Genomic DNA, 15,592 nt, shown 5'->3' with positions numbered 1-15,592 from the left:
GGAGTATATGAACAAAAGGTGGGGTGCCGGGGGGGGGATAGCAGAAAACGCAACTGAAGAAGATGCTTTTGAAGAAAACTGGGGAGAGCAGAAGGCCCTGCACAGAAGTGTTCTCTGTTCTCCAACTGGGTCTCGGCCCACCTCCGCAGACGGTCCTGGACACCCGCACCAGACACTGAGCCTCAGGCCCGCCCATCTAAGCTCCCCACTAAAGGCGGCTCCCTCTGCCGTCAGGATGCATCCTCACCGCCCAGTCTTCCTCTCTGTTCTCCTTTCAACCTGTTCTGAGCCTGGGCACGCAGGGGAGAGGGGTTACTGATGGGGACCCCAACATCGAGTGACAGGCTGGGGACCAAGAAATCAAGCAAATGTATGGAATTGGGGGCTCAAAATAAGCAGGTGGTGAGGCTAGGGCCATGGGGCTGGAGGAGTTTGGTCCCCGTGGGAGTGTGGCCCTGGGGGACGCATGGCGCTAGGGCAGCTCTGTCCGTTCTACAGAGTCCGATTGCTTCCTGGCCCCCGGCTCCCCAGAGAGCTCAACCCAGCCCAGGGGGGCACCACCACTGGGGTAAGGATCTAGCTCGAGGGGGCCTGGAGAGCAGAGACCAGGGCTCAAGGAACAGCATCTCCTAAGTACCTTGGCTGGGGAAATACTCAGTTGTCAGAAACAGGGTGCATTCCAGGCCCTTTGGATTTCTCAGAGCATGAGGGCCAGGCCCAGGTGGGCACGTCAGAACCACCACCTGACTCCATGCCACATTCAGGGTCACAGAGGCTGCAGAACAGCAACCTTGACCAGAATCTTGAGGCTTCTCCCTGGGCCCAAGTCCCTCCCAACTGCCGGTCTCTGCTTGGCTCTACGGTGGTTCAGGCCTTGGAGGGAGACACCCACTCTAGGCAGCAGGCATCCGGGGACCAGGACTCCACAGCAAGAGACACTGGGGGACTGGCCCTGTGGCCCAGGATGGAAAGTGCCTCCTCACAGGAAAGTGAGGGCACCTGTCCCCAAAGGGGCGTCCCCAATTCCAAACCGCAGACCTACAGGGGCAGCTTCTGTGGAAACGGACATTAAGATGGTAAATGTCTAGGACCAAAATTAACCCCTCGCTGGGAGGTTAAATTCTCGTCCTAGCTGAAGCTCTGATGTCGCCCATCCTGCACGACAGGGAGGCTCAAGGCAAGGTCATCCCTGACCACCAGCTTTGCTCAGACTTACCCGGGCTCTGCCAGTGTCCTCGGCGTCCTGCTGCCTGGGACACTTGTGTCCAAGGCTGCCCGGTCTCCTCACTGAGGCGTGAGAGAACGATGCAGTGTCTGGGGCCCTGAAGGGCCCAAGTGGACCTGTGTGTGACAGAGCCAGGCCAGGGCTCTGAAAGAACCTATTCCACCAGGCAGACTCCCCTCCACCGAGAGCAGCTGAGTGAGAAACCAAGGAGGGCAGCTTCTGAGCTCGTCCGGCCACGGGGTCTGATTTCAGACTTTAACTCCTTTAGACTTGAATATGACACAGAACTTAAACTTGATTTGTAACTTTTCCCTGGGACTGTGATAATGGGCGAGGGTTTATAGTTAAGCTCAGGTCCTCTCCATGTCACTGGCTTTTTATTATGAGTTTCTCATGTATTTATTATTGGAATATATTAATACCGTCACTTCACCTCACTGCAGAACCTCTCGTGTGCTGGGCCGGGCCAAGGCTGGACACGGTTTAGGACACAGACGAGGGAAGAAGTCTTTCACCTTGGGAGCAGAGTGGCCCTGGAGGGGCTTCACAGCAAGGTTCTGACCCAATTCAGGGGCTCTGGGGACAAAAGACACACAGCAGGAGCAGCCTCAGTGTTTAAAGATGGATTCAAAGGACTGAGCCTGTAAACTCTGACCCTCATCCAGAGGGAGCCTCTGCTCCGGACCACCTGCCATCAGCTCCCACCACCTCCTGGGCTACAGCCCCAGGGCTCAAGTGGCCGGCAAGCCCCCCACCCCCATGGACACCTATATATGTAATGGTTCTTGTATCTGTTGTTGAGAAGACAGAGGGAATCCCAAAACATTTCCCAAGCCTGAAAGCTTGTTCTAACCTAAGGATCAGCATCCATGGGGAAGTGACTCACTCGGGCTGCTGTGGAGGCGGAAGACCCACTAGGGAGCTGTCGCGACAATTTGGGTGGGAGGAGAGGCGGCAGCTGGGCCGGGGGCCGCAGACGCCGTGTGTAGCTGCTGGATTCTGTGTGCATGTCAAAGGTCAGGCCTGTGGGAGCTGCTGATGGGGGAAAGAGGAGCCAAGCAAAAGTGAAGTTTGGGGCCTTAAGTGCGCCTGTTAGGAAAGAAGACTGCAAGTACGTGAAATACGGAACCAGGAAAAGAAGCCAAATAAACGACACACACAAAAGGTATGCAGAATTTCGAAAGTGAAGATTAAGGGAAAATAATAAAATATCAAACAAAAAAATATAACCAGACTTGATAAATTAAGAGCTAGTTTTCTGAAAAAATATTAAAAACTCTGATAGAGAGCAAAGGGGGAAAATACATCTAACAAACCACAATGAGAAAAGGGTATGATTCTAGATGCAGAGATCGTTCTAAATCACCCCGCAAAAAAATCTGTACGCTTCCTCCTGATGCATTTGAAACTCCAGACGGATAGGAGACACAGGCAAACTGCGTACAGGGGCTCAAGGGTCCTGGGAATCCTGACCAGGGCCGTGACCAAGGAAGGCCACCCAAAGGGCTGGTCCAACAAGATCTATTAAAACAGATACTTCCGGGGCTTCCCTGGTGGCGCAGTGGTTGAGAGTCCGCCTGCCGATGCGGGGGACACGGGTTCGTGCCCCGGTCCGGGAAGATCCCACATGCCGCAGAGCGGCTGGGCCCATAAGCCATGGCCACTGAGCCTGCACGTCCGGAGCCTGTGCTCCACAATGGGAGAGGCCACAACAGTGAGAGGCCCGCGTACCGGAGGGAAAAAAAAAACAAAAACAGATACTTCCTGTTGAACGGAAAACGATGAAAAGCCTTCCAATTTATCCTGCAAGCCTTCCAATTTATCCTGCAAGGCTAGTATTACCCTAATATAGAAACTGGATATACAAAAAAAAAAAGCATAGCCCACTTTCCCCTTTGAATACAGAGGCAAAAAACTGTACAGGAACGTGTGGGCAGTTTCTCACAGGCACACACACCAGAGGAACACGGTGCAGTGACCAGTGAAGGGTGAGTCAGCACAGCTCCTGATTAGGAAGGGCATTCACCAGGTTAACACTTAGAGAAAAAGACACTGGAAAAAATTCAACTCCCCTTCCTTTAAAAATGAAACACTTGGCTAGCAAGGGAAGTTCGCTCCTTTGAACTGGAGAAAGACTATGTGGTGACCTGCTTTTTTCACAGTCGGGTAACGAAGGCACCCTGATGACCTTCCCCACCTCCCAGGCAGCACAGCTGACACTTTAAAAGGTGGACCGACTGGGCGAACACCTCAGTGATAACTGCTGCAGCAAAGACCAGGGATGAAGATAAAATCAGTGGGCGGGGTGTGTTGGATATCAGGATATTGGCACAGTCTCACAGTATCTCCACACAGGATATTTACACAAAGAGGAAAAGAATAACTTGACCAGAGAGAAATCTGCCAAATAAGCAGACTGATCGACAGCAGGTACCCAGGATCTAATGTACAAGATCACCTCTGTGGTGTTCCTGCCAAAACGCACAACCCGAACCTAACGTCGAGAAGACTTCAGGCAAACACATGCTGCGGAACACGGACAGACAAACTGACCAAACAAGTCACCCTTCAGAAGTGGCCACAAGACAAGGAAGGACCCAGGAACCGTCAACCCCTGGAAGAGATTAAGGAAGAGACGCAACGACCAAGTGCAACGTGGGTTCTGGACTGGATCCTGGGACCAGGAAAACGACGCCAGTGGGAACACTGACAGAATTCAAGCAAGGTCTGTAGTTCACTCGACAGTGCTTCAGCAAAGTTAATTTCCTGGTCTTATTAAGTGCACTGTGGCCATGTCAAATATTATCAATAGAAGCTGGAGGAAATACACTATTGTTTTAAAGTGGAGTATAATTGCTTTACAATGTTGTGTTAGTTATCACAGAGCACCGAGCTGAGTTCCCTGTGCTATACAGCAGGCTCCCACTAGCTATTTTACACATGGTAGTGTGTTTATGTCAAACCTAATCTCCCAATTCGTCCCACCCTCCCCTTCCCCCTCTGTGTCCACATCTCCATTCTCTATGTCTGCGTCTCTATTCCTGCCCTACGAATAGGTTCATCTGTACCATTTTTCTAGATTCCACATATATGTGTTAATATATTTGTTTTTCTCTTTATGACTAACTTCACTCTGTATGAGTCTCTAGGTCTATCCACATCTCTACAAATGACCCAATTTCGTTCCTTTATATGGCTGAGTAATACTCCATTGTATTGGGTTGGCCAAAAAGTTCGTTCAGGCTTGATAACATCTTACGGAAAAACCTAAATGAACTTTTTGGCCAACTCAATTACATGTACCACACCTTCTTTATCCATTCCTCTGTTGGTGGACATTTAGGTTGCTTCCATGTCCTGGCTATTGTAAATAGTGCTGCAAAGAACACTGGGGTACATGTGTCTTTTTGAATTATAGTTTTCACAGGGTATATGCCCAGTAATGGGACTGCTGGGTCATATGGTAGTTCTATTTTTAGTTTTGTAATGAACCTCAATACTGTTCTCCATAACAGCTGTATCAATTTACATTCCCACCAACAGTGTAGGAGGGTTCCCTTTTCTCCACACCCTCTGCAGATTTATTGTTTGTAGATTTTCTGATGATAGCCATTCTGACTGGTGTGAGGTGATACCTCATTATAGTTTTGATCTGCATTTCTCTAATAATTAGTGCTGATGAGCATCTTTTCATGTGCCTCTTGGCCATCTGTATGTCTTCTTTGAAGAAATGTCTATTTAGGTCTTCCGCCTATTTTTCAATTCAGTTGTTTTATTGATATTGAGCTGCCCGAGCTGTTTGTATATTTTGAAGATGAATCCTTTGTCAGTTGCTTCATTTGCAAATATTTTCTCCCATTCTGAGGGTTGTCTTTTCATCGTTTATGGTTTCCTTTGCTGTGCAAAAGCTTTTAAGTTTCATTAGGTCCCATTTGTTTATTTTTGTTTTTATTTCCATTACTCTAGGAGGCAGATCAAAAAAGATCTTGCTGTGATTTATGTCAAAGAGTGTTCTTCCTATGTTTCCCTCTAAGAGTTTTATTGTGTCCGGTCTTACCATTTAGGTCTCGAATCCACTTTGAGTTTATTTTTGTGTATGGTGTTACAGAGTGCTCTAATTTCATTCTTTTACATGCAGCTGTCCAGTTTTCCCAGCACCATTTATTGAAGAGACTGTCTTTCCTCCATTGTATATCCTTGCCTCCTTTGTCATAGATTTCTAGTATTTTGTTGAGGATTTTTGCATCTATATTCATCAGTGATATTGGTCTGTAATTTTCTTTTTTTGCAGTATCTTTGGCTGGTTTTGGTATCAGGGTGATGGTGGCCTCATAGAATGAGTTTGGGAGTGCTCCTTCCTCTGCAATTTCTTGGATGAGTTTGAGAAGGATGGGTGTTAGCTCTTCTCTGAGTGTTTGATAGAATTCACCTGTGAAGCCATCTGGTCCTGGACTTTTGTTTGTTGGAAGATTTTTAATCACAGTTTCAATTTCATTACTTGTCATTGGTCTGTTCATATTTTCTATTTCTTCCTGGTTCAGTCTTGGAAGGTTATACCTTTCTAATAATTTGTCCATTTATTCCAGGTTGTCCATTTTAGTGGAAGTTTTCAACTATAATCTCTTCAAATATTTTCTCAGACCCTTTCTCTTTCTCTTCTCCTTCTGGGACCCCTATAATCTGAATGTTGGTGCTTTTAATGTTGTCGCAGAGGTCTCTGAGACTGTCCTCATTTCTTTTCATTCTTCTTCTTTATTCTGCTCCTCAGTAGTTATTTCCACCATTCTATCTTCCAGCTCACTTATTCGTCCTTCTGCCTCAGTTATTCTGCTATTGATTCCTTCTAGTGTATTTTTCATTTCAGTTATTGTGTTGTTCATCACTATTTGTTTGTTCTTTAGTTCTTCTAGGTCCCTGTTAAACATTTCTTGTATTTTCTTGATCCATGCCCCCATTCTATTTCCGAGATTTTGGATCTTGTCTACTATCCTTACTCTGATTTTTCAGGTAGATTGCCTATTTCCTCTTCATTTATTTGATCTTGTAGGTTTTTACCTTGCTCCTTCATCTGTAACATATTTTTTGTCATCTCATTTTTTTTGATGGGTGGGGCTGTGTTCCTGTGTTGTTGGTTGTTTGGCCTGAGGCACCCAGCAGTGGTGTTTGCAGTCAGTTGGGCAGAGCCAGGTCTTGGTGCCGAGATGTGGACCTCTGAGAGAGCTCACACCGATTAAGATTCTCTGGGGTCTGAGGTTCTCTGTTAGTCCAGAGGTTTGGACTCAGTGCTCCCAGTATAGGAGCTCAGGCCCAATCCCCAGCCTAGGAACCAAGACCCCCTCAAGCCGTGCAGCATGGCAAAAAGAAAAGCAACAAAAAGGCTGGGGAGGTCCAGGCTGGAAGAGAAATTCAGGAGTCACCAGCACATGGATGGCTTTTAAGAATTTAATTTTTATTTTATTTTTTTGGCCACACCATGCGGCTTGAAGGATCCTAATTCCCTGACCAGAGATCAAACCTGTGCCCCCTGCAATGGAAGTGTGGAGTCCTGGAACACCAGGGAATTCCCTAGATGGCTTTTAAAAGCCATTGGACAAGATGCCCAAGGGCCCAGTGTAAATGAGAAAAGTTCAAAGGCCACAGCCCTCTAATGTTACAAAGCCGAGGAAGTAGAAAGAAGTAACCAAGGACTGAGAAGGGGCACTCGGTGAAGCAGGAGGAAAAGCAGGAGAGTGCAGAGTCCTAAACGTCCAGTGAAGGACTACTGTCCCACAGAGGAGGGAGGAAGCAACAGGACTAAACCTGCTGATGGGCCGCTGAGCTGAGGATGAGAACTAACCTGACCAAGTGGGGGGCATGGTGCCTTGCCAAGAGCAGCTACAGTGGTGAGAGGAGCAAAGGCAGACTGGAGTGGGATGGGGGCAGACAGCCCTCCACAGGCCACACAGTCAAGTGGAGCAGAGAACTGGGGCAGGAGCTGGAGGTGGGGCTGACAGGCTGTCTCCACAATGGGAGGACCAACAGCAGATCTGCAAGCTGGTGGGCATGGTCTGGGCATGGGGGAGCAAAACTGACTCAGAGACAGAAGAGGGGGCAGAAGAACGTCCCTGCTCAGTCCCTGCACAGGTGAGAGCATGGGGTCAGCCACCTCGAAGGAAGGCAGGCTGGTTCCTGGTGCAGATGCCAGCAGGTGGAGCAGAAAGAATTCTGGAAGTTCTGAGTGCTTCCGTTTTCTCAGGAAAATGGGAAGTAAGGTCAATAGCTAAGGTGAGGATGGAGCTTTCAGGAGAGAGAACAGTCGAGTGAATGAACAGGCCGATGTATCACAATTGCTGAGCCACCTTGCAGGTCAAGGTCATAACCGTGAGGCCAGTTGATGTGGACGTTGTCTCCAGCCACATTCAGCTGCACGGGCCCAGGTTAGGCTGAGGCTGGCGTCCTGCCAGGGCTGCAGTTTGTCCCAAAAAACAGTTAAGGGAGGTAAGGAAATATGCTAAGAGTAATTATTATCATGAAACAAAGGAATTATGAATTTATAAATTTAATGCAAATCAAATAAAAATAAGAGATTATTTTCTGGAACTAGACAAGCTGATTTTAAAATGCATATAGAAGAATAACAATTAAGAATAGCTAGGGGTGGGCTTCCCTGGTGGCACAGTGGTTGAGAGTCCGCCTGCCGATGCAGGGGACGCGGGTTTGTGCCCTGGTCCGGGAAGATCCCACATGCCATGGAGCGGCTAGGCCCGTGAGCCATGCCGCTAAGCCTGCGCGTCCGGAGCCTGTGCTCCGCAACGGGAGAGGCCACAACAGTGAGAGGCCCGCGTACCGCAAAAATAATAATAATAATAAAGAAGATACAGGTATAGGCGGAAAGAAAATCCTTTCACTGTTGTCACTGTCCAAAGACTTGAAATAACTCAGGATAAAAAGAAAAGTCTGAATCTTTCAGCAGGGGAAATAGGAAGAGTTTACACCCTCCATCCAGCCCTTAACAACAAGTAAGAGAAGCAAATTAAATATGCATTTGAAATAAAGTTTCAGTCATTAAAGAGGAAGGGAGTGAAAATTAATGTCTAATTAAACTAACAGCCAAAACATGGAAGCAACCTAAATGTCCACTGGTGATGAAGGGATAAAGAAGATGTGGTCTAGCCACACAGTGGGATACCAGTCAGCCACAAAAGGAGGAGATCCTGCCATTCGTGACGACATGGATGGACCATGAGGGCTTTACACTGAGTGAAAAAAGTTAGACAAAGAAAGACACTGTCTGATCTTACTTATATTACGAAACCTAAAAAAAAACAAACCCATAAATACAGAGAAGAGACTGGTGGTTGCCAAAGTTGGAGGGTGCAGGTGGTCAAAAGGTACAAACTTCCAATTAGAAGATAACTAAGTTCTGGGGATGTGAGGTACAGCATCCTTACCTTAACTGTCAACCCATGTGAGGTGATGGCTGTTAACTTATCGTGGTGATCATTTCACAATATATGTGTATATCAAATCACCATGTTGTACAACTAAAACTAATGGAGTGTTAGAGGTCAATTATACCTCAATAAAACTGGAAAGTTTTTAAAATTTTTTAGGGTTAGGGTTAAATGTTTTAATTTTCGAATTAAACTCCTTTAAGTCTTAAAGTCACTAAAGAGGTCCTGAAAATCCTAAAAGAAAGAAAACGTATTTAGCAGTCTGTGTTCCATCTTCCCTCCAGGTCACAGAGGCCTTTCCGTACCGGAGCTGGAAGCCAGAATCTCAAAATTTACCAAAAGACAGCAAGCACGTAAAACACGCTCCCTGCACTTGGTTCCACTAGAGACCATAAAGGAGACAAAAGGCGAAGAGTGAGTGAGGCCCTGGGAAATCACTGCAGTGCCTCTGAAAGCCCAAAGGAGCAGAAAATAAATTCTGATGAAAACCCGTGGCATAATTCATGTTGATTTTTCATCAACATGACCAGAGGCATCATATCCCATGAGCTTAAATTCTGATCCATTATAAAATTATACTGTTTACAGTACATTGCTTCAGGCACTTCATATAATTACCTGGATGGAATACAGATTTTTTTCAAAACGTAAAAGGTGTTTTTAGGAACACAAAGCACTGCAAAATAAAATGCTCCTCTTTAAGGCTTTAGACGAAAGTGGTTTTGTTTTCACTCAAGCATTCCTTCACGACCATCATTGTTCTCCCATGGAAAGGGCCCTCACCTGTGCTTTCATGATATTCCTTTTTTTATACATAAATTGATTTATTTTTGGCTGTGTTGGGTCTTCGTTGCTGCACGCAGGCTTTCTCTAGTTGCGGCAAGCAGGGGCTACTCTTCGTTGTGGTGTGCGGGCTTCTCATTGCGGTGGCTTCTCTTGTTGCAGAGCACGGGCTCTAGGCGTGAAGGCTTCAGTAGTTCCGGCACGTGGGCTCTAGAGCACAGGCTCAGTAGTTGTGGCACATGGGCTTAGTTGCTCTGCGGCATGTGGGATCTTCCCGGACCTGGGCTTGAACCCGTGTCCCCTGCACTGGCAGGTGGATTCTTAACCACTGCACCACCAGGGAAGCCTTTCATGATATTCCTTCTGCTCATCCTTCAAAGGACTTCAATGCATCCCCAAATACGTCTGAGATTACTCAGAAATGGGATGATTCTATAAACATCAAGCAGAGAAGACAATGCTGGCAGCATTAATCCTTGTCTCAGCCAAGAAAAATTATTATTCAAAGCACTTGACTTAATTGCTAATTCTGGGAAGAACCTTGTTTGCAGCAAATCCACAACAGACAGAGGACCCCAGTGGACATCCACGATCGGACGTGTCAATAGAGTTCTAAACTTGGATGCTCCCAGAAGAAGCGAATATATTCTGCTCTACCAGGACCCAAGTAAAGAGCAGGATTTGATTTAAGGCAGGAGGGTCCTGATCACATAGAATCCATCTGTCCTGTTGGCAAATGGACACCTGACACAAGTAAGAGGAGAATTAAAATGAAAGGAAATACCAGTGAGGGGCTGGAACATCACTCCTCAGAACACAGAGCCACCTGAGGAGCTGACGACCCTCAGAGATGCGGGGCTCTGCTACAGAGCTCCAAAGTCATGTCGTGACTTTTATTACTTACGGTTGAAAACAGGCCCGATAACAAAGGGATCTGGGTTTGTCTAACCCACTGAGAGAAAGTTAAAGTGTAGGAAGCACTACAGAGTCAACTACTAACAACTACTCAACAGCTACGAGAGTCCGACAGCAGCAGGAGCAGCTGCAGGCAGACTCGGAAGAAGACACCCTGCTGAGCGAGTTCTCACCCTGAGGTGCGTCACCAAAGGAGGCTAAATACGCTTCCCAGTAGCTCTGAAGGAAAAGCACACTAGGAACATGAAAACAGACTAGAAACACCCCCTCTTAAGAAGATTCGTAAGTTCCGATTCATAATCCTCCCACAAACCAGGCCCACTCTTCTCAGGCGTTTTCTAGGCTTAAGCTTGATCAGTCAGGCTAGGCTGGCAGTCCCCACGACAAGCCGTTAAGCCTGCACTGTGCAAATGACAGCCGAGGGCCACACACGGCCACCAGGCGCTGGACATGTGGCTGGTCTGAATCGAGATGCACTGTGAGAATGAAAGACCTCAGTAGGAAGAAGGAACGTGAGTTATCTCATCAATAACTCTACATTGACAACAGGGTGAAATCAGAATACTGTGGATATCCTGGGCTAAATGAATTACAGTTTTAAAATCAATTTCACTTGTTTCTTTTTCTTTTTTTTAATATGGCTCCTAGAAATTTAAAATGACACATGGCTCCCATCGGCGTCTGGCAGGTGTATTTCTCTGTTGGGCAGGATAAGGAACCAAAATGAACCACCACTATATCAAGCACACTGCTGGGTTGCTAAACATTCCAAATGTGGACAGAAGAATAAAGAAGGGTAAACGGTACTGGGGCATTCAGAGGACACGCACAAGAGCGGCGGCGGCAGCGGCCCTTATGCTGTTTTAAGAAAGTAATAAGCGTAAACAGTGAACTTTCTGGAAAAGGAAATGTTGCATCTGCAGATTGCCTTTCCCCTGCCAGGAAGTGTCCAGGGGACGCCCTCCTGAGCGCTGGGCTCCCCCCTACCTTTGACAAGCTCCGGCCGGTATGCCTTGCGTAGCTGCTCCAGGAAGCCGTTGTAGAAGCCCTCCGCCTGCTCTGAGGGCATCGCCAGGTGGAAATCGGGCTTGTTCCCCTTGAGGACGCACTGCAGGGTGAACTGGCTGATGCACAGCACCTCGTACTGTTTGTCCATCACGCTCTTCGACCAGTGTTTCCCACCTTCATCCTCAAACACACGCAGGTTTAAGATCTTCCGGACCCTGAGGGAAAACAGGGGTGAGCGCTACCTGAAGAATCATAAGCCCCCCAGACACACCCACACCCCCAAATGTCACAAGCACCCTGCTGACTAGGGACACTGTGCTGGCTCCATCACTTACAGCAGGGGTGACCATAGGCAAGTTACTTTCTACTCTGTGCCTCAGTTTCTGCATCTGTAATAGGGGTAATAATAGTCCTTCCTACCTCTTAGCGTTGATTGGTGATTTGCTTTTTTTTTTTTTTTTTTTTTTTTGTCAGCCCCTCCAATTCACAGCAGCTTCCGGTGGGAACCGGATGTGTCAAAACATGGGCTCAATTCTGAATTTTTACAGAATTCCATCTTTACACTGGAATAAATGATGCCCCGCTTTTACACCCTTTCTTGGAACTTCTCAAAATGAACAATTCAGCAAATACCCTGGAGAAAACTCATGGTCATTGCAGATATGCAAAACGATCTGGGGAAAGACACCTTGACAATTATGTCACATGCTCCTTACGCCCCAGTGGGGCTTTCCCTATACACATGGATGACAAAGGATGGCCACCCTGGCAAGGAGGAGGACCAGGTAGCATTTATAAGGTCAGACTTGAGACGAATGACAAAGAACTACCTCCGTGAAAGGTGCAATTCCACCATTTGAAGCCACCTTTCTGGATGACGTTGAAGACATGTTCAAAGCCTGAACAAATACTCATTCGCTGACACCTTACATGGGCACCCTCTGCGGTGGGCGCTATTCATCACCCCTTCTCCACAGCGGGGTCTGCCTTATGTTGAGTCACTGCTCTTAACCAAGTTAGGTACTAGCTCTCCATTTCGTCAGAGCCATGGAGAGATTCAGACCAGTCCCCCGGCTTTTAACCACTACACCACTTCGCTCCCTCTTTGCAAATCCAGGGGACAGCTTTTAAAATACCAACATCCGTGAGTGTTATTGAACTAGTCATCAACACCTCAGCGGGAGCTTGGTTCCAAGCCTGGTTTTCAACCTAATACAAAAGGGACAACTGGGCAACCGTCACATGTAGGCACCAGGGGCAGAGAAAATGGATCCAAGCATCTGAAGTACATGTGCGAAGTGGTGCGGGCGAGAGTGAACATGAGGAGGGGAGGCTGCCTGTACTAAGGGCCAAGAGCAATGACAAACCTCCCACCTTAGTAAAAAGAGCACTGGCTTCCAGGCCAGGTGGCCTAGGTTCTAACCTGGAGTCAGGCTTTTTGCTAAGGACGTGTGCATGACCTTCGGCAGGTAATGTAACCTCTCTGAGCTCCAGATCCTATTGTGAACGGTGAACAACTGGGCATTCTTAACATGTGTAAACAGTGCCCAGATCATACTGCTCAAACTGAAAACATAAAACATTCCTATGAAAAGAGGCTTGGTTTTCACACCAAGGGAATGGTTCAAGGCTGCAGCAGCAAATAGGGACAGAGGCTAAGTTGTGGTCCTGCCCTGTCGCTGACTTACTGGGTGACGGCTCTTCCTCGCTCTCCCCATCTGTGACACAGAAATAACCACACTGCATCAAAAGAGACATGGGTAAAACTGACAGAGTCTCACTTTATAGGAGCAAAATATATATATAATTTTTTTAAATAGCTAGCCAGCCAGCTAGATGACCAGCACATGTCCCACTAGAAAGGCAGTGACGTGGAAATCCGCCTCTTACATGTGCTCCAGTTCCTTCTGCGTATCTTCCAGGGAAATACCCAACAACACACAGATGCCCCGTCCGATGGCACTTATCTGTTCTCCACCAACTGGAAAGGAAACAAAAGGGAAAAGAGACAAAAGGGAAATGAAACAAAAGGGAAAACCAAACAGGTGCCGTGAAGCACATCTGAGCATCCACAGGAAAGTCTGAACATCACACATACTTCTCGTAACTTCTTTGCCAAAGTCAGTAGGTACTGAAACGTGAAAGGGGTTACGTCGATGCAGTATGATAGTCATACTTTGTCCATTCTGACTTTACGTTTGGAATGAATGAGTTGTGAAGTGAACAACCATTACGTGGGATTTTCAGGCCACGTTTTCATCTGTGCTACCTTGGTTGAGACCCCTGAAACTTTCTATGAGTTTGCCCGTCTGTAACAACAAAAGTTTTTCTCCCCAGAGAATCCAGCTCAGCTATGGTAATTCTCAAAAAGGAGATGCCTGCTCTTCTTGGAAAGCAGCAAACCTGATAACGTAATAAACAACGCACAATGGAAAACATTTATGTCATAAAAATAATGATTTCTCTACTTACTGCAGAAAAGATAAATATATCATACATAAAAAACACAGTTTAAAAGTTAAGCTTCCACGGGCTTTCCTGGTGGCACAGTGGTTAAGAATCCGCCTGCCAAACCAGGGTACACGGGTTTGAGCCCTAGTCCGGGAAAATCCCACGTGCCACGGAACAACTAAGCCTGTGCGCCACGACTACTGAACCTGTGCTCTAGAGCCCGTGAGCCACAGCTACTGAGCCTGCACGCCTAGAGCCCATGCTCGGCAACAGAAGCCACCACAATGAGAAGACCACGCACCGCAACGAAGAGTAGCTCCCGCTTGCTGCAACTAGAGAAAGCCCTCACACAGCAACAAAGACCCAGCGCGGCCAAAAATAAAATATTAATTAATTAATTTAAAATAAATGAATAAACTTTTAAAGAAATAAAAGTTAAGCTTCAAGTCAGCAAACTTCTATTATTTCCCAGTTTATTACTAAGGTTGCATCCTAAGCCAATGCCCTCCAAATCATCTTGAGTGATGCACCCCATGCATAAAAAATATTCTTTGAACATAGATTCCTATTCCAAACATCTGCATATGTATTTAGCATCAAACGTACACTCTACTACCACTAGACAGTATCTCAGTGCTGGCACAGTACTTAGGTCAAGACACATCATTATGGTGATGAAAGTAAATCCATATTTCAAATGTTGATCTTCATGATTTTCAATTTTTTTGGCCAACTTTTTGCCAAAGCTCATTAGATTATTGATGCTTGGTTATTTTATCGTATACTGACCTAATGTTCCAATCAGGAGAAAGGTCAACTCTGCCATTTTCTTGTTATTTGCTTCTGCTAGATAATAATATTTACAAATATACCCGACAAGGCATCACAGACGGTACCATGTTGCCACATCCTGCAAGCTAAGGGAAGAGGGAGAAACCCTCTCCCTGCAGGTGTCTGACAAGGGACCATCTGACAGACACGAGGGGAGCACGAGCATCAGTTTGTTCCTGAAATAACTCTTTTTTAAAGAATATTTACTGATTTATTTATTCTGGCTGAGCCGGTCTTAGTTGCGGCACGCAGGATCTTAGCTGCGCCATGCGGGATCTAGTTCCCTGACCATGGATCAAACCCAAGCCCCCTGCATTGGGACCACGGAGTCTTAATCGCTAGACCACCAGGGGAGTCCCTGAAATAATTCTTATTAAAGCTTAACTTCTCTTAGTTTTATGATTAAGAAAACACAAATATTTTAATATTTTCTTCTGTGCTGCTTTTTTTATAATGGACTATGAGTGATTTACTGTCCTTTGAGCCACTGACTCAAAAATCTGAAACAGAAATCAGCTATCCTGACATAAGCAGTAAACAGCTGGGCTTGCTTGCCTGTTTGCAGTGCTTTAGAAAACTGTGGCTTTATTTGTTCTTTAAGTAAGTCAATATTATTTTCTTACAATATCAAGATATTTTTAAAATTTTCCCCAGAGTATATTTTAAAAACTTAAAAAAGAATGATGGTTGAACTATGTCCACCATTAAAAGTAATGCACATGCAGTACAGAAAAACTTTAAAAAATAAAAGAAACAGGAAAGCAAAAAGAACCACCGAAGACAAGCACTTTAGTATGTTACTGATTTCCTTTTGATATTACTGATTTCCTTTTGATATTTCCTCTATTCACAGATTTTACTTCATATTTGTTCTCAACTACCATAGTAATATTGTGTATAAATTTTTGTGTCTCATCTTTTAACATCTCATAAGGATTTTTCCACA

At 46.1% G+C, this 15,592-nt stretch overlaps 1 protein-coding gene across 1 annotated transcript in view; it reads right to left on the bottom strand.

The window, feature by feature from the left end:
* Positions 1 to 13,425, bottom strand: part of DTD1 (D-aminoacyl-tRNA deacylase 1) — a 98,365-nt gene extending 84,940 nt beyond the window's left edge. Inside the window, 3 exon segments of the mRNA XM_024753725.1 lie at positions 11,344 to 11,579; positions 13,255 to 13,409; positions 13,411 to 13,425. Coding sequence (XP_024609493.1) covers positions 11,344 to 11,579; positions 13,255 to 13,409; positions 13,411 to 13,425 — 406 coding nt within the window.
* Positions 13,426 to 15,592: the final 2,167 nt, after the last annotated feature.

The sequence above is a fragment of the Neophocaena asiaeorientalis genome, unplaced genomic scaffold, assembly GCF_003031525.2.
Source record: "Neophocaena asiaeorientalis asiaeorientalis breed wild unplaced genomic scaffold, Neophocaena_asiaeorientalis_V1.1 scaffold302, whole genome shotgun sequence".
NCBI classification, from domain to species: Eukaryota; Metazoa; Chordata; class Mammalia; order Artiodactyla; family Phocoenidae; genus Neophocaena; species Neophocaena asiaeorientalis.
This window is presented reverse-complemented; position numbering and strand designations above follow the sequence as displayed.